Source organism: Schistocerca piceifrons, chromosome 9 (genome assembly GCF_021461385.2).
Source record: "Schistocerca piceifrons isolate TAMUIC-IGC-003096 chromosome 9, iqSchPice1.1, whole genome shotgun sequence".
Lineage (NCBI taxonomy): Eukaryota > Metazoa > Arthropoda > Insecta > Orthoptera > Acrididae > Schistocerca > Schistocerca piceifrons.
In genome coordinates, this window is record NC_060146.1 from 99,486,250 (window position 1) to 99,511,650 (window position 25,401).

The 25,401-nt window shown below is 45.3% G+C and overlaps 1 protein-coding gene across 1 annotated transcript in view; it reads right to left on the reverse strand.

The window, feature by feature from the left end:
• The window catches only part of LOC124717134 (esterase FE4-like), a 91,434-nt gene that overhangs the window by 62,103 nt on the left and 3,930 nt on the right, over positions 1-25,401 (reverse strand). The window contains exons 2-4 of the mRNA XM_047243873.1: positions 17,903-18,040; positions 6,332-6,491; positions 81-266 (exon numbers count right to left, since the gene is read on the reverse strand). Coding sequence (XP_047099829.1) covers positions 81-266; positions 6,332-6,491; positions 17,903-18,040 — 484 coding nt within the window. The remainder of the gene's footprint in view (positions 1-80; positions 267-6,331; positions 6,492-17,902; positions 18,041-25,401) is intronic.

The window sequence follows — 25,401 nt, forward strand, 5'->3', positions numbered from 1 at the left end:
CACAACAACAACATTTTCCTAAACAGAGATTCTTTTACCAGAAAAATTACTACTAAGTCAAGTTACAACTATTTACGTACCCTTTGTCAACGGCGACAAGACCAGAGAGTGGCAGGACCACCCTCCTGCGCTGACTCCGAAGATGGTGACGTTGTTGGGGTCGCCACCGAAGCTGGCGATGTTGTCCTTGACCCAGCGCAGCGCCATCACCTGGTCCTTGAAGCCCATGTTCCCCGGTACCACACGGTCCCCGGTGCTCAGGAAGCCTGCAGCGCCACACACAAAAATCACCACAGCTGCTTAAAACCTCGACCGTATCGTTTCATAAAATTTCGGGCGAACTGAGGTTATGTCGAAGCCGGCTGCCAAGATATCTCAATGCAGATCGTTTTGGACGTCTTGAAATATTACTGTCTTGCATATTTTTTACAGAAGACCCTCTAGTGGACTCGCTGTAGGTCGCCGGTAACATGTTTCAGACTGACATGACAGCACTGTTCGAGTTCACTCGCTCATCAACTTACTTTTTATTTAACAACAACTTCTTTCAAACGATCTGACGGTCGTGAGGAGTTCTTTGTCACACCTGGTGGCGAACAGTTTCATGGAAAATTTTGAAGAGCGAACACTTCTCTCAGCAACAACAATATTTTGGTGGTATGTTGACGACACATTTACAGTTTGGCTTCATTTATTTGGACTGTCTACCAGAGTGTCTCCTACGTCTGAACTCCATACATGAAAAAACAAAATTATAGAAGGTTGTCTGCAGTTTTCAACCGTCTTAGTGCACGTAAGAGCAATGGTACACTTGGTCATTCGGTATTTCGAAAGCCTGCTCGCATACACACGTATTTACAGGGCTAATAGTGGCACTTGTTTTCCAGGAAAGTGGATGTTCATCTCACCTGATTTAGAGCACTACAGTCGTCTGAACAGCTGGCCTTCAAGACGAAATATTTCAGGGTAAGTAGGCAGAATACTTCGAAAATGTAAGATTGGAGTGATGTTCCATCCACCACCAAAAATCAGTCAAAGAAGAGTTACAGGTTCATAAGGCAGGTATTCGTAAAATTGTGGTGTGAGTGCAGCAGGTCTTATACAAGGCAAACTATCTGCACTTTTCATTAACACATTTTATGTGACCAACACCATACTCGCCTCCTCCAACCCAGCAAATCCATCACGAGAGAGTGCTGTTACTGCACAGAATAGCGAGAGGTAGAAATTAGAAAAAAATATTAAAACTCGCCAGTGGGTCAGGTTATAGAGACATTATGACACAGTCTAAGAGGGGATACACGTTTGGCAGAAAGGAGGCTGTGACAAAAACCAAATGAAGTGAGACAAGTGTATTCGTTAGTTCGTAAGACATGTTACAAGAAACTCTATCTCTTTGACAAGAGCACATAACGAGGAACAGCTAAATAAATAAAGCAGAACAAGGAGGACGCATGTGTTCAAAACGCTCTGAGCACTATGGCACTTAACTGCTGTGGTCATCAGTCCCCTAGAACTTAGAACTACTTAAACCTAACTAACCAAAGGACATCACACACATCCATGCCCGAGGCAGGATTCGAAACTGCGATCGTAGCGGTCGCGTGGTTCCAGGCTGTAGTGCCAAGAACCGCTCGGCCACTCCGGCCGGCGGACCCATGTGTTCATTATGAGCTAAGCCTTGTGTCATAGCCTCATGTAAGCTCTGTTTACCAAAGCTCTCCATTCGGATCATGTGTTGATCGTGGGATCGATGGTATTCACAATAAAAGAACTTGATTCCATGATTACAGTCCTAGATTCTCCAGCACTGTTTCCACACTGCTGCCAGCAAAAGTGCTTCTTGGAGTAGACGTCCTTGTTCAGTACTCAGGAGCCTTTGGGTGCTGAAACCTACCAATGGCAGGGAGGAGATCAACCGATCACACCACTACTGACACCAGGTACATTGTGGGTGGGTCATCAAGGGTAATCGTAGAATTTGGAGTGGGGTCGAGGATACTCCCGAAGCCAGTGCGAGATCATTTCACGCTGGCAATGGCCGCCACTGCTCGCCGGCAACCCACCGCGGCTCCAGAATCGCTGACACCATCTCCTGGGAGTGCAACCACTGAGCTGACTCAACGAATATCAGCCAGAATCCAACATGGAGGGGAATGAGAAACAGCCGAGGCTGGAGCGAAAGAATGACAACTTGTAAACATTGCGGATAAGTGACGCTTCAAAGGTCCCCAACAGCTATCCCGACTTCGGACAGAGACGTCTCCTCTCAGCCCTCTAAATCACTGCATTTCTGCTCGTAATGCGATGAAATACAATCGCGCAATACCTGCGGTAAATACTTCAAACTTTTGGAGCTCCATTGCCAAGGAATAAGTGGAAACACTACCATCTGATGGTAATTAGGATGCTGCTTTGAAGTTTGATAATGTATGGAATCGTGTCGTAGAAAAACCTGGAGCTCTGAGCAGCCGGTGTCCTTCTGGGATTCTGCTGTATCAAGATGATCGATCTTGAGCCGTGCATGGCTCGCTCTCCCACCATTTGGTATTTTTATACCACGATGATTTAAATTACTGGCGTTACTGAATTGCTGTTTTCCCTGACCGTCATCGGCGATAGTAGCGCGTATCGATATATCCCCTCTGATAGGATCTTTGCTCGGCTGCTATGACTTCGCGGTTGTCATCTGTAGTGGCACCAGGCGGAACGTGCGAGAGTTCACGGTGCAGTTCGAATCGTGAGTTGGGCCCTGGCAGTCAGTTGCAAGGCGTCTCGAGCGCAGCCCGGGCCAGCCTGTCGCCAGCTTGCATCAACAGTGAGCCCTGCGTGGACATCGCCAGCCCGACCGTTGCCGCCACGCATCACTTATGCCTTTTGGTGGATTGTTGGTCGGTCTGTTGGTCCGAGGACATCTCCGTGCGGCATAGTCGACTGGGCCGCTGCCGGTCTCTGTGCAGTGTCGGAGTCTGTCTGGAGCTGTCTTGATCGGTACGAGCATCGTCGATCACCGACGCAGGACGTGAAGGTTAAGTGGTTTTCAGCATATCGTTGTTGGTTCCGGCGTTGTTGTTGTGAAGGTTTCCTGTGAGCACCAACGAGTGAAGGGTTCGAGGTAGCCGCCGTCAGGTGGATTTGATCAAATTAATTTACCCATAGTCATCAGCGGAATTTTCTGCCTTGTGGCCGTTAGTGTTCTGGTTACCTGCCCTGGCCGCTAACGTAATTTTTAGGCAGTGTCTTTTCACCTGTTGTTGGTGCCCAACATGGTGTGTGGTTTTGGCAGCTCAGTTCACATACACGTTTGTTTGGGAATAGCAATACCAGTAACGTTTTGGGGCCTTGAATTCTCGTGTACACCGTCGTGGCAAGCAAGCGGTTGGTTGGTCGGTCCGTGACTGTCCCTTGGTTGGGTTGGCACGAATTAAGTGTAGTTGGACTCACCACCTGTCTCGCCTAAGTGAAGGAAGGCAGACCGATCCACTGGAGACTCTTGAGTGCCGTTAACTATCCTTTTGGCTGTGTTAATGTTGTTGTTGTTTAACTGTACTTTATATTTTTAATTTGTCAAGGTTAGTTGTGGGCCTTTAATCCTGGAAACATGTTCTCAGATTTTCCTTCAATTACAAATATTATCGCCTTCTGCTTTTAAAAGGTTATTGTAATTTCCTCTGAAAGATTTTACAAGCTATTTTGGGGCTTTCAGCGTTGGTGTTGCAAAAAGGAAAATTTTAAACTTAATGTATTGTTTTACCGATTGTTGCAATATATATTTCCTTAATTTGCAGAATTTAACTTTGCGGCCTTCAGCCATCTTACTGCGTTTGTGTATCTCTTTCTGTGCACCTTGTGGGTCATAAGCCCTGCTAGCATCTTAAAACATTGTGGCCTTCTGCCTTCAGTAATCATCATAGTATATTTGGAATTTTGAAGATTTAATCCAGGCCGCGCGGGATTAGCCGGTCGGTCTAAGGCGCTGCAGTCATGGACTGTGCGGCTGATCCCGGCGGAGGTTCGAGCCCTCCCTCGGGCATGGCTGTGTGTGTTTGTCCTTAGGATAATTTAGGTTAAGTAGTGTGTAAGCTTAGGGACTGATGACCTTAGCAGTTAAGTCCCATAAGATTTCACACACACACACACACACACACACACACACACACATTTAATCCGGCGGCCTTTAGCCGCTCCCCATGCTGATTTCATGTTCACCACGGCCGCGAAGCAAATTTAATTCTTAGAAATGTGTATTTGTGAACGAAATGATAATAAATTGCAATTGTGAAATGAATCCGACCGCAACTCCCTTGGCCCTTTCCACAGCTCTAATTACCTGTTAGCCCTGCGTGATTTAGCGTGCGTTTCTGGCATCGATGGGGTGGGTTTTCACCGTGGTGAACGTTCTCAGCAGTACACGGATTTGCGCGGGATTAACCGAGCGGTCTAAAGGCGCTACAGTCATGGACTGTGCGGCTGGTCCGGGTGGAGGCTCGAGTCCTCCCTCGGGCATGGGAGTGTGTGTTTGTCCTTGGATAATTTAGGTTAAGTAAGGTGTAAGATTAGGGAGTGATGGCCTTAGATTTCACCCACATTTGAACATTTGAAGTACACAGATTTGCAGCAAAACACATACAGTCAAGAAACCCATTTGCAGTGACTCCTGGCTGCACAATGTACACTCCTGGAAATGGAAAAAAGAACACATTGACACCGGTGTGTCAGACCCACCATACTTGCTCCGGACACTGCGAGAGGGCTGTACAAGCAATGATCACACGCACGGCACAGCGGACACACCAGGAACCGCGGTGTTGGCCGTCGAATGGCGCTAGCTGCGCAGCATTTGTGCACCGCCGCCGTCAGTGTCAGCCAGTTTGCCGTGGCATACGGAGCTCCATCGCAGTCTTTAACACTGGTAGCATGCCGCGACAGCGTGGACGTGAACCGTATGTGCAGTTGACGGACTTTGAGCGAGGGCGTATAGTGGGCATGCGGGAGGCCGGGTGGACGTAGCGCCGAATTGCTCAACACGTGGGGCGTGAGGTCTCCACAGTACATCGATGTTATCGCCAGTGGTCGGCGGAAGGTGCACGTGCCCGTCGACCTGGGACCGGACCGCAGCGACGCACGGATGCACGCCAAGACCGTAGGATCCTACGCAGTGCCGTAGGGGACCGCACCGCCACTTCCCAGCAAATTAGGGACACCGTTGCTCCTGGGGTATCGGCGAGGACCATTCGCAACCGTCTCCATGAAGCTGGGCTACGGTCCCGCACACCGTTAGGCCGTCTTCCGCTCACGCCCCAACATCGTGCAGCCCGCCTCCAGTGGTGTCGCGACAGGCGTGAATGGAGGGACGAATGGAGACGTGTCGTCTTCAGCGATGAGAGTCGCTTCTGCCTTGGTGCCAATGATGGTCGTATGCGTGTTTGGCGCCGTGCAGGTGAGCGCCACAATCAGGACTGCATACGACCGAGGCACACAGGGCCAACACCCGGCATCATGGTGTGGGGAGCGATCTCCTACACTGGCCGTACACCACTGGTGATCGTCGAGGGGACACTGAATAGTGCACGGTACATCAAAACCGTCATCGAACCCATCGTTCTACCATTCCTAGACCGGCAAGGGAACATGCTGTTCCAACAGGACAATGCACGTCCGCATGTATTCCGTGCCACCCAACGTGCTCTAGAAGGTGTAAGTCAACTACCCTGGCCAGCAAGATCTCCGGATCTGTCCCCCATTGAGCATGTTTGGGACTGGATGAAGCGTCGTCTCACGCGGTCTGCACGTCCAGCACGAACGCTGGTCCAACTGAGGCGCCAGGTGGAAATGACATGGCAAGCCGTTCCACAGGACTACATCCAGCATCTCTACGATCGTCTCCATGGGAGAATAGCAGCCTGCATTGCTGCGAAAGGTGGATATACACTGTACTAGTGCCGACATTGTGCATGCTCTGTTGCCTGTGTCTATGTGCCTGTGGTTCTGTCAGTGTGATCATGTGATGTATCTGACCCCAGGAATGTGTCAATAAAGTTTCCCCTTCCTGGGACAATGAATTCACGGTGTTCTTATTTCAATTTCCAGGAGTGTATGATCTTAAATAGGACATTTCAGGATTTAGTAGTCTGAAGGTGGCCACAAGACCCTAAGCCGAAAGATCGTGGCAGCAAATTACTGACACCCAACAGTTCGCTCGAAATTTCTTGGAACAATCAGTATGCAAGGAATGTTTTAAAATTGAAATTTCGTCGATAGTTCTTCATTTTGACAATATCACCAGCTCACGTCAACTTGAATGAGTTGGATGACGTTTTTATGTACTCACCCAGTACTCCAAGGCGGTAGTTGAAGGACACATAGACGACGCCCTTCTCTACGAGGAAGTCGGGACGAGCGAAGTCCTCATTGCCCGACAAAATGGTCAGCCCTCCTCCGTGGACCATGAACATCACCGGCAGCAGACCACCAGAGCTCTCTGACGGCAGCTGGGGGACAAAGCGGAACGTAGCAGACTGTTCTACTTGGAGATAAAACAGTATCTCTGTTTAAAGAACACTGTCCGGACTTGATGATGGATTGCAAGATTACCGAATCCAGACATGAGGATAGATTGCAAATGTACGGAATGAAAATCACATGATAACGAAGATATGAAAGCGAAAATAACAGAAGGTACAAAATGAGGAGGATTGGATAATACCGGTATTTTTGGACACGTGGTGATAACTCGAGCAGTAAAAAGCAATTAAGATTGAGATTTTAAGAGAGACGAAGACATTGGCCGCATATGACAAGTGAAAATTGTTACGAGACCAGATCTCGAACCCAGATTTCCCTCTTTATGCGAGTGGTCGCCTTAACTCCATCGGCTATGTGGACACACTCCCCACCCTATCCAAATTTTCAACTTTTGACTCGCTAGTAGCGTCCACTGTCCATCAACCCCTTTCCTAGCAGATTTTGGCTGAATCCCACTAAAGTTCGGACGAGGTGTGCATCTGCGCTGACATTACCATGATTCGTCCATGCTCACAGAGATTACTACATATACGTTTGTCAGCTGTTCTGTCCGAGATGCCCGACAGAACAGACACCACACTTGTACATTCACCGAAAAAAAATCGCCACACCAAAAAATAATTAATGTACACTAATGAAATTTTGGGAAAACCTTCGTCTAGGTAATATATTTAAGTGATTAACATTGCAAGATCATAGGTTAAAGTAAGCACGAGATAAGCCATTGCAAATGTGAAATGCTGGTAGATTAGATCTGGTGTAACAGTCAGGTTGTTGAATACAAGCATGAAGATGTTCATGCATTACGTTGTAGAGGTGCCAGACGTCAGTTTGTGGGATAGAGTTCCATACTTATTTCACGTATCGTAGAATAACAAACAGGAAAACATGTATCATTCTCACATCTTCATTTATCTTACTAGTCAGACATATATACTACAAAGATTAATGCGCTACAAACACAAGGAAGCTTACATCTTCATCAACATCTACATGGATACTCTGCAAATCACATTTAAGTGCCTGGCAGAGGGTTCATCGATCCACCTTCACGATTCTCTATTGTTACAATCTCGTATAGCGCGCGGAAAGAATGAAAACCTATATCTTTCCGTACGAGCTCTGATTTGCCTTATTTTATCTTGTTGATCGTTCCTTCCTACGTAGATTGGTGTCAACAAAATATTTTCGCATTCAGAGGAGAAAGTTGGTGTTGGGAATTTCGTGAGAAGATTCCGTCGCAACGAAAAAACGCTTTTATTTTAATGATTTCCAGCCCAAATCCTGTATCATTTCTGTGACACTCTCTCCCATATTTCGCGATAATACAAAACGTGCTGTTCTTTGAACATTTTCGATGTATTCCGTCGGTCCTATCTGGTAAGGATCCCACACCGCACAGCAGTATTCTAAAAGAGGACGCACACGCGTATTGTAGGCACTCTCCTTAGTAGATCTGTTGCATTTTCCAAGTGTCCTGCCAATAAAACGCAGTCTTTGGTTAGTCTTCCCCACAACATTTTCTATGGGTTCCTCCCCTCAATTACTACGAACTGTGACCTCTCTGAAAGGAAATCACAAATCCAGTGACATAACTGAGACGATATTCCATAAGCACGCGATTTCAGTACAAGCAGCTTGTGTGGTAGTGTCAAAAGCCTTCCGGAAATCCAGGAATACGGAATCTATCTAAAATACCTTGTCAATACGACTCAACACTTGATATAAATAAAGAGATAGTTATGTTTCAGAGGAACGATGTTTTCCAAACCCATGTTGACTGTGTGTCAATAGACCGTTTTCTTCGAGGTAATTCGTAATGTTCGAACACAACATATATTCTAAAATCCTGCTGCATATCGAAGTTAACGATATGGGCCTGTCATTTAGTGGATTACTCCTACTATCTTTCTTAAACATTGGTGTGGCCTGTGCAACTTTCCAGTCTTTGTGTAAGGATCTTTCGTCGATCGAACGGTTGTTTATGGTTCTTAAGTATGGAGTTAATGCATGAACATACTCGGGAAGGAAACTAATTATTAAACAGTCTGGACCCGAAGACTTGCTTTCATTAAGTGATTTAAGGGGAGCCGGAGGTGGTCAAATCCAAAATATTACGATTTTTTTTTTTGCTACCGATGAGTAATTGGAACATTCCTCTTTAATGTAAACTTTGAATTATTGTTCTACTCGCCCTAGAAGTGGAGTTATTACCATTTTCTCCCACGCCTGCAGAGGAAATCGGCGGCCGCTGAATGCGTCCAACACCCTACCGTGACTTCCTGGCGAACTGCTTGGGATTTTCTCGGCCTGTTACGCATACAGCGCCTTATGTTACGCATACGGCGAGTGTGCAAGGGTTGGCTACATTGTTTTCTGTGACAAATATTACCCGTATTTCCTTACAGCTTACTCCTATTTTCCTCAGAATTTCGAACATCTTGCTCCATTTAATATTGTCGTACACTTTTGTTCTGGTTATGATGCCACGTTTTAATAAGCGTGTATATAAGATGAGGAAGAACGTAGGGAAAAGAAAATTAACACTAATACCAAGTTGCGATACTACAATGAATAAGAGCGCGTTACATCGTCTCTTTGCTGTTTAACGTTTCGAATTAGTTCAGTGTTGCGCCTGTTGTTGGTAGTATTAGCCCTATACTTCTTGTGTAAAGCGGGTAATATGCAGTATGTACAAGAATCAGGAGGGAACAATAAAACCAGTTTTTCATGACTTAGCACAGCCAGAATTGTTACACAAATGTCTACATGGAAAGACGCAGAATCCTAATGAGAGCGTAAACAATTTGATTTGGAAAGTGATTCTTAAAGGGTGTTTGTAAGCATAAAAACACTGCACTTTGGCATTTATGATGAAATAGCAACCTACAACCAAGGGAACAGTGTGAAGTGTGAAGTTCTAAAGGCATTAGGATTTACAGCTGGGGTGAACACTGTACAAGCACTAAGAAATATTGACAGAGAAAGGATAAGAGGAGCAGAAAGAAGAGAAAGGCATATGAAGTATGATGGAACAACAGGCCAGAAAAGAAGACAGAAGAGGAAGCTTTTGGAGGATGAAGAAGAAGAGCCTGATAATCCATCCTATAGTGCAAGAATGTATTGAGAAACTTTGATAGCCATTTCCCGTAAATTAGAATTTTTCGAATATAAGGAACATTTTCTCAAAATCCACTCAAGCTACAGAGATGAAATTTTTATACAGCACTCCTAGTGGTCAAACTTACATTGTAACACAGCCATTTGGCAATATGTTCAGTAGTTTCATTTCAGTTTAATAATAAAGCAATTATTTGAAAAAAAGTTTGGGTCATTAATAAAAAAAATAATTTGAAGGAAACTAGAAAATATACTCCAAAATCCCTCTGTCATAACTGCAATACTAAACCACTCTATACGTAAAAAAAAATTAAATTTTTCTATTTGGTAGTCTATTCATAAATGTTCCTCAAACTTAGTGATTTTACATGGGCAGCATAGGTACGTCCGGCTCCCCGTAAGTTGCTTTGCTACTCCGAGGATATTTACTTCTAGGTTACTCATGTTGGCAACTGTTCTCGATTCGAATTCTGGAATATTTACTTCGTCTTATTTTGTGAAGGCATTTCGGAAGGCTGTGTTTAGTAACTCTGCTTTGTCAGCACTGTCTTCGATAGTATCTCCATTGCTCTTGCGCAAAGAAGGCATTGATTGTTTCTTGCCGCTAGCATGCTCCACATATGACCAGAATCTCTTTGGATTTTCTGCAAGGTTTCGAGACAGAGTTTCGTTGTGGAAACTGTTATAAGCATTTCGCATGGAAGTCCGCGCTAAATTTCGAGCTTCTGTAAAAGATCGCCAATCTTGAGGATTTTGCGTTTGTTTAAATTTGGCATGTTTGTTTCGTTGTTTCTGCAACAGTGTTCTTCAAATGGTTCAAATGGCTCTGAGCACTATGGGACTTAACATCTAAGGTCATCAGTCCCCTAGAACTTAGAACTAGTTAAACCTAACTAACCTAAGGACATCACAGACATCCATGCCCGAGGCAGGATTCGAACCTGCGACCGTAGCGGTCCCGCGGCTCCAGACTGTAGCGCCTAGAACCACTCGGTCACTCCGGCCGGCAACAGTGTTCTAACCCGTTTTGTGTACCAAGGAGGATCTGCTCCGTCTTTCGTTAATTTATTTGGTATAAATCTCTCAATTGCTGCCGATACGATTTCTTTGAATGTAAGCGACATCTGGTCTACACTTACATTATTAATTTGGAATGAGTGGAGATTGTCTCTAAGGGAGGCGTCAAATGAATTTTTATCTGGTTTTTTGAATAGGTATATTTTTCGCTTATTTTTCGAGGATTTGGGGATTACAGTTTTCAATCTTTCTACGACAACCGTGTGTTGACTAATCCCTGAATCGGTTTTGATGCTCGTTATTAACTCAGGATTATTTGTTGCTAAGAGGTCAACTGTGTTTTCACAACCGTTTACTATTCGCGTGGGCTCATGAACTAACTGCTCGAAATAATTAATGACGTTTACGGATGATGCGGGAGTTGTCGTCTGACGATGCCCCATATATGCTCGATTTGAGACAGATCTGCCGACCGAGCAGGCCAACGCAACATGTCACTCCCTGTAGGGACTGCTGGGTTACAACAGCGGTACGTGGGCTAGTGTTATCCTGTTATAGGACATCCCCAGGAATGGCAGCGAAACATGTCCAATCACAACACTGACGCCGATTTGCCGTCGTGGTGCCTGTGATATGCATTGACCGCTCCTACTGTCGGTTTGATAATGTTGACTGGAATACTCTCTTTCAAATTCTAAAGGTGGCAGGGGTAAAATACAGGGAGCGAAAGACTATTTACAATTTGTACAGAAACCAGATGGCAGTTATAAGAGTCGAGGGACATGAAAGGGAAGCAGCGGTTGAGAAGAGACTGAGACAGGGTAGTAGCCTCTCCCCAATGTTATTAAATCTGTATATTGAGCAAGCTTAAAGGAAACAAAAGAATAATTCGGAGTAGGTATTAAAATCCATGGAGAGGAAATAAAACTTTGAGGTTCGCCGATGACATTGTAATTCTGTCAGAGACAGCAAAGGACTTGGAAGAGCAGTTGAACGGAATGGATAGTGTCTTGAAAGGAGGATATAAGATGAACATCAACAAAAGCAAAACGAGGATAATGGAATGTAGTCGAATTAAGTCGGGTTATGCTGAGGGAATTATATTAGGAATGAGACACTTAAAGTAGTAAAGGAGTTTTGCTATTTGGGGAGTAAAATAACTGATAATGGTCGAAGTAGAGAGGATATAAAATGTAGATTGGCAATGGCAAGGAAAGCGTTTCTGAAAAAGAGAAATTTGTTAACATCGTGTATAGATTTAAGTGTCAGGAAGTCGTTTCTGAAAGTATTTGTATGGAGTGTAGCCATATATGGAAGTGAAACATGGACGATAAATAGTTTGGACAAGAAGAGAATAGAAGCTTTCGAAATGTGGTGCCACAGAAGAATGCTGAAGATTAGATGGGTAGATCACATAACTAATGAGGAGGTATTGAATAGAATTGGTGAGAAGAGGAGTTTGTGGCACAACTTGACAAGAAGAAGGGACCGGTTGGTAGGACATGTTCTGAGGCATCAAGGGATCACAAATTTAGCGTTGGAGGGCAGCGTGGAGGGTAAAAATCATAGAGGGAGACCAAAAGATGAATACACTAAGCAGATTCAGAAGGATGTAGGTTGCTGTAAGGGAGATGAATAAGCTTGCACAGGATAGAGTAGCATGGAGAGCTGCATCAAACCAGTCTCAGGACTGAAGACAATACCAACCAACCAAGTACTGGGAGTCGAAGAAGCTTGCACAGGATAGAGTAGCATGGAGAGCTGCATCAAACCAGTCTCAGGGCTGAAGACCACAACAGCAAACTGTCGTACGAAATCGCACCCCACACCATAACTCGAGGTGTCTATCACGCAGACATCTTGGTTCTCCGTCCTCAACTGGCCTCCTTCTAACCAACATAAGGCTATCACTGGCACAGAGGCAGAACTAGCTTTCATCAGGAAACAGAACAGACCTGCACCCTGCCCTTCAATGAGTTCTTGCTTGACCCACTGCAGTCGCAAACGGTGGTGCTTTGGAGCCATTGGAATGAAGGCTAGAGGGTGTCTATCTCGGAGCTGTGCTTGAAGTAACCGAATTGTAACAGTTGGTTGTGTCACTGTGATGGCAAACGCTGCTCAAATTGCTGCTGAAATGCACTACGGTGAACCAGAGCCATGTTCCGAACACGCTAGTCTTCCCTTTCGGTACTGTCACGTGGCCCAGTTTTCTTGCGACTGTACATTCCCGTTACCACCACTGCCAGCAGTCTTGTTCAGTGGCTAGATTTGTGCCATGTCTTCCTGCAGTATCGTAGGAGGAACGTAACCTTATTACACGACATCGTTCAAACTCAATAAGGTACTGATAATGGCGTCTTAAGGACACTCCTGGTTCACAGCGATTCACTACATCTAATCCCTAAGGTAGCTAAGCTCACGACTGGTGCAACACATATTTAAGACGCACCTGACCTGCATCCTCATAGTGGCGCTACTTGAGCCACATGCGACTGGCGCGAAATTGGAAGAGACATCATCTTTCAAATGTAGAAACACGCCCACCAACTTTCGTTTATGTCGCATAACGTCTCCTTGATTTGTGATTTTGGTACTGTCAGTGTATACATAAATTAGATTACGATAGTAAAGTAAAGTATCCAGAAAACAAACGCTTATTAACGCAGCCAGCAGAGTTTACAATTAAGAAAGAAACTGTTAAATGTTTCGTGTGAGGTGTTTTCCTTTACAACAGGGAAAGCTAGACATTGAAGAAGAAAGGGAGAGATAAAATTGAAGCAATTGAGATGTGGGTTTGGAGTAGAATGAATAATATACACTCATGTACAGAAAAAAGAGAGCTCCCTGAACGACTAGAGATAGGATGTTCATATTCCCAGGATATGTACATTAGTATGTCCTGCAGCAATTATTAGTATTTCAGACACCTCGATTCAGCATGTGTCCTGTTGCCTAGTACGCACAGGATCCACCATCGGTCCTGATAACTTTTTACGTGCGGGTTGGCATCGACGTCTTATAGGCTGGAATGGCGTCCTGTGGTACAGCTGTCCATGCTGCACTCACCTCGTTCCAAAGTTCATTTGTGGTGTTTACCATTGGGTCACCCCTGTCTGTGGCGAACCGAAATCCGGCCATCATTTTCAAATAAACAGAACCTGGTTTCGTCCGAAAACACTATCTGATGCCATCCCTGTCCCCAGTGACATCGTTCCATACACGATTGCTGTCTGGCATGTTTCTGCACGTTCGCAAAGGTAGGCAGAGATGTCGACAACGCCCACATAATGGTTCAAATGGCTCTGAGCACTATGGGACTTAACGTCTGAGGTCATCAGTCCCCTAGAACTTAGAACTACTTAAACCTAACTAACCTAACGACATCACGCACATCCACGCACGAGGTAGGATTCGAACCTGCGATCGTAGCGGTCGCGTGGTTCCAGACTGAAGCGCCTAGAACCGTTCAGCCACAGCGGCCGGCCACAGGATGTCAGGTACATAAAAAGCATATGTAGCTTAATAATTCCCAGTGGTGTAAAATTAGCTACTTGCTAAATCCATACATCGCACGTCACAAGAAAAATGTCCTAAGGCCAAAAACGGTAATTTTTATTTTTTGTCACTGGGAAAGTGGCGTGAAGTGCCCCAACGTGCATGAGGAACTTCTAGTCACTGCCTCGCAGTTTGCTCACTTCCTGCACTTGTATCAATTTTCTGCGGGCTGCTTCTTGATTCACCACAGGACCGCGCTGGTTTAATTAAAGTTCTAGGCAACTGATGACCTCAGAAGTTAAGTCGCGTAGTGCTCAGAGCTATTTGAACCACTTTTTTTTTTTTTTTTTTTTTTTGGATACCCGGTCGTACATGTCTGAATTCTAAGGCAGGGATCACTTCTCGTCGCTGGAAACCAGGAGCCCCCCATGACACCAGAGCAACGCCAGACAGCGAGACGAGAGGGCCCTGCCAGTGGCAGCCGCTTGTTGCGGATTGTGTTGTGCTTGTCGCCAGTTGGAAGTCCGTCAAGGGAGTCGGAGCCGCAGCCCCGCCGGCCTGCCATCCGGGAGTGCTGCCTCCAACACTGGGTTCCCAGAGGGACTTGGAGCTACAGCTCCAGCTGCCACCTCACTCCAGCTGTAGGGCCACCACTCATACCCTGCGCTCAGCTGTCTTTGCGCACCATCAGGTTGATGTGAGCAGGGTGGGGGGCCACATGCTGTACATCACTGAGGAAATGTCTGTTTCCTCCAAAGTTTGACGGCTCACTATAGGGCCTTCCATCAGGACCTCAGCAGCCAGAGAGCCGCTGCCCTTTCATCAGCAAAAGAGAGCCGCATGCATGCCACATTACATTATGTACTGGAGTTCTTTGTAATTTTTAACAGCATGGTGCTTATTCCCGCCGGCTTGTCACCAGCACTCATTCATCTCACAGTGTATCCAGCACGCTACACAACGGCCGCTTCACTTGCACCATGTTGACATTCGTGGAGCATCGGCAACAAGTCAGTATACTCGTTGCATGTGAGTTCACATCAACATCAGGGGCACGTTTGTTCATGCTTTGCGACCTGCCGTGTTTACTGCCGTGTAAGGATGCATTCTGCAGAAAGCTTGATGTTCCGTGAGAGCGGTAACCATACATCTCATCCTCAGGTCTTTCAGAAGGTGCAGTGACTTGCGCACTCGAGGAAATCGGCGCTCGTTTCAATGTTGTTGTTGTTGTCTTCAGTCCTGAGACTGGTTTGATGCAGCTCTCCATGCTACTCTATCCTGTGCAAGTTTCTTCATCTCCCAGTACCTATTGCAACCTACATTCCTCTGAATCTGCTTAGTGTATTCATCTCTTGGTTTCCCTCTACGATTTTTACCCTCCATACTGCCCTCCAGTACTAAATTGGTGATCCCTTGATGCCTCAGAAAATGTCCTACCAACCGATCCCTTCTTCTAGTCAAGTTGTGCCACAAATTCCTCTTCTCTCCAATCCTATTCAATACATCCTCATTAGTTATGTGTTCTACCCATCTACTCGTTTGAAAACCTCACTTAAATGCTGCAGTAAACCCTTGAAATTCGTGAGTTCTTTTGCTCACAGTCGAAAGTTAATAGAGTTTGGATTCAAGTTAACATGTATACACTTGGCTTAAATACATCAACTAAATTATAGAAAAAATATTATAATTAAAAGTTTGTAACTAGTTGCTGCGGCTCTGTGCAATTTACTTGTAACTAAATAAAGTACACTTCGCCAGAAGATGACGAGTATGTCACTCGTCGAAACGTCGCTGTTTGAAGACACCGCCACCCGGCTGGAAGCCCTAGAACTCTTCGCCAAAGTACACTATGTGATCAAAAGTATCCGGACACCCGCCAAAACACACGTTCTTCATATTAGGTGCATTGTGCTGCCACCTACTGCCAGGTACTCCATATCAGCGATCTCAGAAGTCATTAGACATTGTGAGAGAGCAAAATGGGGCGCGGAACTAATGGACTTCGAACGGGGTCAGGTCATTGGGTGTCACTTGTGTCATACGTCTGAACGCGAGATTTCCACACTCATAAACATCCACAGGGCCTCCGTTTCCGATGTGATAGTGAAGTGGAAACGTGAAGGGACAGGTATAGCACAAAAGAATACAGGCTGACCTCGTCGGTTGACTGACAGAGATTGCCGACAATTGAAGAGGGGCCGTAATGTGTAATAGGCAGACATCTATCCACACCATCATACAGGAATTCCAAACTGCATCAGGATCCGCTGCAAGTATTATGACAGTTACGCGGGGGTGAGAAAACTTGGATTTCACGGTCGAGCTCATAAGCCACACATCACGCCGGTAAATGCTAAAGACGCCTCGCTTGGTGTAAGGCACGTAAACATTGGACGATGGAACAGTGGAGAAACGTTGTGTGGAGTGACGAATCACGGTACACAATGTAGCGATCCGATGGTAGGGTGTGGGTATAGTGAATGCCCGGTGAACGTCATCTGCCGGGGTGTGTAGTGCCAGCAGTAAAATTCGGAGGCGGTGGTGTTATGGTGTTTTTCATGGACGGGGCTTGCACACCTTGTTGCTTTGCGTGGCACTGCCACAGCACAGGCCTACATTGGTGTTTTATGCATCTTCTTCCTTCACACTGTTGAAGAGCAATTCGGGGATGGCGACTGCATCTTTCAACACGATCGAGCACCTGTTCATAATGCACGGCCTGTGGCGGAGTGATTACAGGGCAATAACATCCCTGTAATGGACTGACCTGCACAGAGTCCTGATCTGAGTACTATAGAACACATTTTTGATGTTTCGGAACGCCGACTTTGTGCCAGGCCTCACCGACCGACCGACCTCAGTGCAGCACTCAGTGAAGAATGGGCTGCCATTCCCCAAAAAACGTTCCAGCACCTGATTGAACGTACACCTGCGAGATTGCAAGCTGTCATCAAGGCTAAGGATAGGCCAACACCATTTTGAATTCCAGCATTACCGATGGAGGGCTCCACGAACTTGTAAGTCATTTTCAGCCAGGTGTCCGTATACTTTTGACCACATATTGTATGTTCGTAACACCAAATCAAGGGTAATGTTTCTTACAAATACCTGCGTAAATAACGCCGGCCGGAGTGGCTGTGCGGTTCTAGGCGCTACAGTCTGGAACCGAGCGGCCGCTACGATCGCAGGTTCGAATTCTGCCTCGGGCATTGATTTGTGTTATGTACCTAGGTTAGTTAGGTTTAATTAGTTCTAAGTTCTAGGCGACTGATGACCTCAGAAGTTAAGTCGCATAGTGCTCAGAGCCATTTGAACCATCTTTTTGCTTAAATAACTATCAGTTTCACTTATTATTTTGTAAATAACTGTGACAAACACCTTATCTGAGACGGTCTGTATAAGTAGATGTGGATTAGAAAGATGAAGTAGTGAAGGCTAATAAGGAAGTAAAATCTCCCCCTTTGTTCATATTGGTCACTTAATATGATCTGGCGGATTTGTTGCTTCTTCAACGTATGCGATGAACAGCAGCATGATAAACTGATATCCTGCCATACCCCGTTCCCTATGAAAACGTATCTCTCTTTTGTTTCCACTTTTACTACTCCCACCTGCACAAACTGCTTTTTTGGGCCTCAGCTGTAACCCAAATCTTTTAATAGATGTGAACATTTTATTCCATGTTACAATGTCCTTATAGTGTTCTGTTTTCAAACAGCTCAGTGAAGCTGCAACGGAGACATACCTTGGGCGTGCTGACGTTGATGAAGAGGCAGTCCTCGTCGCCATCGTACTTTCCCGCCAGTAGGTTAATCTGTGGCGCCATGTTGCCCTCTTTGGTGGCGTCTCGGACTCCACTCCAACCGGCAGCCGGCTGAGGTGGCTGAAACATACGGCGTACGCGCAAACCATTGTAGAGTTGTACTCTGCCCTTTTGCTTTCGAAATAGTGATGACTTTTTTATTACACTGACAAAAAAAATCGCATCATCAAGAGGCAGATGTGCGAGATAAACGGAAGTTGGTAGCTGCGTTTCTAAATCAAGAAAATGAAGTTTATTGAAATTTAGCGCCACACGGATATGACTGGTGCTAAAGGCATCACCTTGAGAATGTGAATCAGGTTTGCTTTAAATACGCGCTGTAATGGTCGTGACCGATTGAGATTGGACGTGGTGAGTTGATGTTAGTCAACAATGTCTTTAACACAACGGCGGCTTCATTATCAACAGCTCACTGAGTTTGAACGAGGTCGTGTAACAGGGCTACGAGAAGCTTGATTTCCCTTCCGCGATATTGCAGAAAGACTGGCACGAATGTCGCCACTATACATGATCGCTGGCAGCGGTGGTCACGGCAAGGTACGGTAGCAAGAAGACCAGGCTCCAGAAGGCCACGTGGTACTACAGAGAGAGAAGACCGTCGTGTTCGGATTGTGGCTCTGGGGCATCGTAGTGCGTCTGCAGCACCAATTTGCGCAGCAATTAGCACAACAGTGACACGACCAACTGTCACAAATTGGTTACTTCAAGGACTGCTCCGAGCCACACTATCTTTAGCGTTCTTTCCACTGACCCAGCGGCTTCAGTAGTGTCAAGCGAGAACTTATTGGAGGGTGAAGGTCTGTTGAGTTTTCTGATGAAAGCCAGTTGTGCTTCGTTGCTGTGTTGGTTCGAAGGAGACCAGGTGAGCACTGCAAGTAACCTGTCTGCGTGCTAGGCACACTGGAGCTACACCTGAAGTTATGATCTGGAGTGCGATTTCGTATCACAGGAGGAGCACTGGCGTGGTTATCCCACGCACGGTGGCTGCAAAATTGTACACCAGTTTGGTGATTCGACCTGTTTTGCTGCCATTCTTGAACACCATTCCAGGGGGGTGTTTTCCAACACGATAACGCTCGCCCACATAGCGCTGTTGTAACTCAACATGGTGTACAGACTGTGGACATGTTGGCTCGACGTGTTCGATCGCCAAATCTGTCTCCAATCGAACACATATTGGATATCATCGGACGACAACTCCAGTTTCATGCAGAACCAGCATTAACTGTCCCTGTATTGACCGACCAAGCCCAACAAGCATGGACTTCCATCCCACAAAGTGACATCCAGCACCTGTATCACGCAATGCATGCACGTTAGCATTCTTGCATTCAACATTTTCGCATTTTTCACCGGTTGTTAAATTGCCAGAATTTCACATATGCAATGGCTTTCCTCGTGGTTACATTAAGCTGTGATCTTGCAACATTAATCGCTTAGGTACGTTACCTAGACAAATATATTCCTGAAATTTGACTATTCTGCATTACTTGTTTGTTTCTCTTCCGTCAGTGTATCTTCCTTGACCTTGCCACAGAAAATATTTTATAACATTAGCCTGCAACATCCACAATTTTTTCAGTCGTTCTCATGGAATCTCGTAGCCGGTGCTTTTATTGTCAGTGTCCTGAACAAAATATTAAGCGTAGAGCACTGTTCACTGCTAAACAGACCGCAGGCGTCAGTCATACTACGAAAGGTGAAGGAGGCTTTCTGACAGTCTCTCTAGCACAATAGTATTCACCATTGTAAACACATTAATTGTTACTTTCAGTACGAAAGGTCTCCAATAAGTAATGCAACATATTTTTTTCCGAAAGCAGGTGCCGGCCGGTGTGGCCGAGCGGTTCTAGGCGCTTCAGTCTGGAACCGTGCGACTGCTACGGTCGCAGGTTCGAATCCTGCCTCGGGCATGGATATGTGTGATGTCCTTAGGTTAGGCAGGTTTAAGTAGTTCTAAGACCTCAGATGTTAAGTCCCATAGTGCTCAGAGCCATTTGAACCATTTTTTTTAAAGCAGGTTGGTTTTATTCTTGATTCCAATACACAGTATTATTTCCGAGACTTTTGGCTACAAAACTCTATTTTTCACTTTACTCTCCGTTCACTGCAACGGCTTTATGTGACTTTACTGGCGTGCTGTATCAATAACCTCCCCATTATCCACGTACAATTTGAAGTGTACAATTTTTCGGGCCAAAGAGACGGAAGTTGGAAGGCGCAAGATACGGGCTGTAGGGTGGATAAGGAAGAACAGTCCAATTAAGTTTTGTGAACTTTCCGTCTGTGCGCCGACTTCTGTGAGGCATCGAGTTGTCATGGGAAGGTTCGTTTGCATCTTTGTGACGATGAACATGCTCAAATCGTTTCTTCAATTTCGTGAGGGTAGCACAATACACTTCAGAGTTGGTCGTTGCAGCATAAGGGAAGAAACCAAACAGAATAACCCGCTCAGAGTTCCAGAACACCGTCGCCATGACTTTACCGGCTCAGGGTGCCGTTCTGAATGTTTTTTTCGTAAAAATGGCGGTATGGAACCACTACATGGATTGCCGTTTTGTTTCCAGTTCGAAATGACAAAATCATGTTTTATTGCCTTGGACGATGTTTGACAAAAAATTGTCACAATCAGCCTCGTAATGAGCAAGCAATTCCGCACGGATAGTCCTTCGTTGCTCATTATGTTGTTGTGGCAGGGAGTGAGGAACCCAGCCGTCACACGCCATTGAATATCCACCCTGCCAGGACTACTAACAGAGACCCCCAGCGAAGCAGCGAGCTCTTTGATTGTAATCTGTCGATCACCTCAAATGAGAGTGTCTCTAGGTTCCAGAATCGCAGGAGTCACAGCTGTTTGCGCCTGGCACAGGTTTCTGCCACCTTGTTGTTATGATAACAGACGCCTTGCCCAACGACTCACCGTGCTTTTGTTCACTGCGAGGTCTCCATAGCCATTCTGAGAGTACCTATGAATATCTGAAATGCTCTGGTTTTCCGCCAAAAGAAACTCAATGACATCTCTGTGTTTGGACTGCACCTCCATCACAGACGCCATTTTGAAGGCTAGAGATAGCTTTGCTAGCTATCAGAACTTCATGATACTGTAGTGACTGATGCGGTTATATTGTTGAGCCGTGTAGGCTCGCGTTCGTGCCGTTTGTTCTTTGGCATTTTGTCACATTGAGTGACGTCTTGTTTCTTCCTTACTTACTGGTATAACGAAGTTGCTGGCTTACCTCCTTGAGTGGCAGCAGCAGCGCTTAGCGATGCTAGTACTGTCGTACTATCTTTGGTGTGCCCACTAGTATTTATGGGTGGTGGTGGTGTGTGTGGTAGTCAGTCGGTTGGGACGGAGCAGCGAGAAAGTCTCCTCGCGAGGCCAGGCTGGGACCACTGGCGGCGTGCACACGCTGTCGGATCGTGAGGCGCTAGTTGCGAGAACGGCAAAGTTCGTTGCCCAGCGAACCTGGACGCTGAAGTTGAGTGATCAGTTAACCTGTTATGAAACCTCAACTATTGTAACATCTCTCCGTTTATTTGCGGGTTGTTGCTCCCTGGGCCATTAGGTCTAGCAGCAACGTATAATATGTTGGAGTCGGTGAAATCATGGAGCCGTCTTCCTATATTGTAATTAATTGTTAAATTGTCTGTTACTTGCCAGTGAAGTACACCAGAGGTATTTTCTGCCCTGTGGACGTTAACGCCCCAGTTACCTGCTCTGGTCGTTAGCATAGTTTTCCGGCAGTGTGCCTTTCCTCGTCGTGTTGATGCTGTCCGGCACGGCGTGTAGTCCGACAGCCTTTTAAGTTGTTTGGTTCATATTTTGCTTAGAGTGGTTATTGTTCGCTTGTCTGTTTTTAGACGCCGATTTCTGAAGACATAGTGCTGTTAGTATGGTCGTCTGTGGCCGATTTTTCCATCGTTGTGCCGTGGTCTGACAGAAGGGAATTGGTAAATTGTTAGTCGGTCCTTGGGCCGTCCCTAGTTTGGGTTGCCATCCCATTATTTAACTTCAGCTCTTGGCTGCCTGTCTAACCTCAAGTTTGAGCTACCTTCTCAGGCCGACCATAGGAACACTTCTGAGCACCAGTTGTTTACTTTGTTTCAGATTATGATTTTCATTTCGGTCGTGTATTAATTCAGTTCTTTTTAAATTTACATAGAGGTCTTCAGCCGTGTTAAATTAAAATTTTGAAGATTTTTTATTTAAAAAAGAGTATTTTTTCCTAAAATTTGTTCTATCTAAAATTGTTTGGAATACAGGCCCTAACCCGTTAGTTGTTCGATGTGTTATGAGTGGCCTTCGGCCGAGGATTTACGTTAACCCCTTTCAATAAGGCCTTCAGCCGTGTGTATTCTTTAAAGGAAATTTTTTTATAACAAGAAATGTGTTAATTTTAAATTGTTTGTCTGACTTGTTTTTCAGGCCTTCTGCCGTTGTTTTAAATGTTTGTGGCCTTCAGCCGTGCAATAAATTAATATTTCTTTAATTAGGCTTTCGGCCATTCTGTTGTAAGTTTAAAAAGAAATTTCTTGGTTAGAAAAAATACTTTATTAATGTGTTTTAAGTATAGTTGTTCTTCAGACGTGTAGTGTAGGCCTTCAGCCGCAAATTTTTTTCAATTGCATGTTTTTTTTTTAAATGACCTTCTATTTTTACTTGCTTTTGATTTCTAAGCCCGGCCTTCAGCCGTTCTTGTTTTGGTGTGGTTTTGGGCTTTCAGCCCAGAAAGCATCTCAAGCCTTCAGCCGTATTGTCTAACTGTGATATTTTAAAGCATTGTGTAAATAAGTGGTTTTTAGAAAAATGAAGTTGTGTGTTTGATTGTGCAGCTCACAGTAACTGTTTACGGCCCCATCCACAATCATAACCTTAGCTTGTGCGCTCTCTGAGTACCTACCAACCCGGTTTCAATTCTACTGTGTTCCACAGCAAATTCGGCATTTTTTCAACCGAAATTGGCCGGGAAAAAAAGAATGTGTTGCACTACTCATTTAACGCCCCCATAAGTCACTTTGTAAGAGTGACTGGGCGATGAGGTGTAAGAGATATAAATACACTGCTGCGCTAGAAACAACAGCAAGGTGATGAAATTTTACTTTTTGTGCGCATACAACATATTTTGCAAGGGTACCCGCTTTAATTCGTAGCTGATATGAGGGTATACACTCAGCCATTGGGGACTCACAATCGATTTCACGTGCCTTGACTTAGGGCATTACTCGCTGGCACTACTATTGACTGCGCGAATCGACTGAAGCTCGTCGCTGATTTTCTCTGGCAGAGCGAGTACTAAAGCAGGCCCAGAGCAGAGTTGGTGGCGCAGTAAAAGCTAGACAGCGAGTGACAGCGGAACAGACGACGTCACGGGCTGAGTTCCGGATATGGTGTGCCAGTCGGCCATTAGCTCTTTTTATGTCAAGACTTGGTGTAACTGGTGAAGTCGTAGTTAAGACAAAGAGCTGAGTACAGCGTCCTTCTGTCTGTATCAGCTGATATTCCGTGCTGTGTGGGACTGGGTGCTGGAAGCCACCCTGGATATTTTCGGTATTATTAAATATCTGCGACATCATGCATTTATGGTCAGTATTTTTACGATACACCCACCTCTATTTCCTGCGCTCGATGGTTTACTGACACATTTGTTTGAGCGTAATTAACAGTTGCTTCAAATTATTTAACCTAAGTACATCACACACATCCATGCCCAAGGCAGGATTCGAACCTGCGACCGTAGCGGTCACGCGGTTCCAGACTGAAGCGCCTAGAACCGCACGGCCACAACGGTCGGCTATATTTATGATCAGTGAAATACTTGGATGTATGTGTAACTGTTCCTGTGCTGGGGATTTCTCTGTACCACTGTGAGATTCATTGTAATGTATTTGTGCTGGCTGTACGCAGTGTGAAAGACTAAATTGAGTGGTTTACCTTAATGTTAGATTTCCCACTGTCAGCTTTCTTGTGCTGTAAGTGTGAATGTGTTTTGGCAATAACCTGTCGTAAAAATTTCGCAGGTTAAATTGCGATCTTAAGGGTTTTATAAGGATTTTGCATTTAATATTTTATTTTATATTTTGTTTGCTTTAACAGAAATTTCCTGTATTTAATAGGGCATATGCGTAGAAACTGTGCTTTAGATTTCCATATATAGATATCAAGGAAGGAAGCATTGCTTGTAAGATCTAATTATTAGGTACCACCTTGTAGAGGTCAGCTTGTCATTTCCCTTACATAGCTGTTTGGTTCACGCAACGTTCCTTCCAGAGTGGTTTGGCTAAATTACAGTCAGATCTTATTCTGTGGACATTCATTAAGTTTTCGTGTGGATAATTTTCTTCAGCTGAGTGGTTTAATAGACATTACCTTGGTCACTACTGTACATTCATGGTATTTTGGAAATTTCGTACATGACACATTTTTGAAATCTGGTGGTATATTAAAAGGCCTTATCCTGACCAATTCTCGAGAATGTGGCCATTAATACTTGCTTGTTTGTTTGGCCTGTGTTTCACCTAAGTCTTGTCTGTTACAGCCGTGCTTAGCCTTCTGAGCCTCGCGGCCGGTTTTTCAGCGGCTGGTGGCCGCAGGGGCTTGTAGGTGTAGTATATTCGCCTTGGTGTTTATTCGCTGCCCTCGAGGCGTGCCCGCAAGTGCCCAAAGCGCGCTGGTTCTCGCTGCCTGCTAATAAATCTTAAGTGAAGTAGTGGTTACATTAGTTAATGATCTGATCTGTGGAGCCTTATTTTAAATTTTACTTGAAGTTGTACATTTCCTTTGGAATATACTTGTATTGCCCGTGTAATGAACTTCGGGTAGCTAAGTCTTTTCTTAAGTTGCATATGCACAAAGTTATGTCTTGATTATTATGTTATGCGAATATTTCCAACTCATTTAGATACACTCCTGGAAATTGAAATAAGAACACCGTGAATTCATTGTCTCAGGAAGGGGAAACTTTATTGACACATTCCTGGGGTCAGATACATCACATGATCACACTGACAGAACCACAGGCACATAGACACAGGCAACAGAGCATGCACAATGTCGGCACTAGTCCAGTGTATATCCACCTTTCGCAGCAATGCAGGCTGCTATTCTCCCATGGAGACGATCGTAGAGATGCTGGATGTAGTCCTGTGGAACGGCTTGCCATGCCATTTCCACCTGGCGCCTCAGTTGGACCAGCGTTCGTGCTGGACGTGCAGACCGCGTGAGACGACGCTTCATCCAGTCCCAAACATGCTCAATGGGGGACAGATCCGGAGATCTTGCTGGCCAGGGTAGTTGACTTACACCTTCTAGAGCACGTTGGGTGGCACGGGATACATGCGGACGTGCATTGTCCTGTTGGAACAGCAAGTTCCCTTGCCGGTCTAGGAATGGTAGAACGATGGGTTCGATGACGGTTTGGATG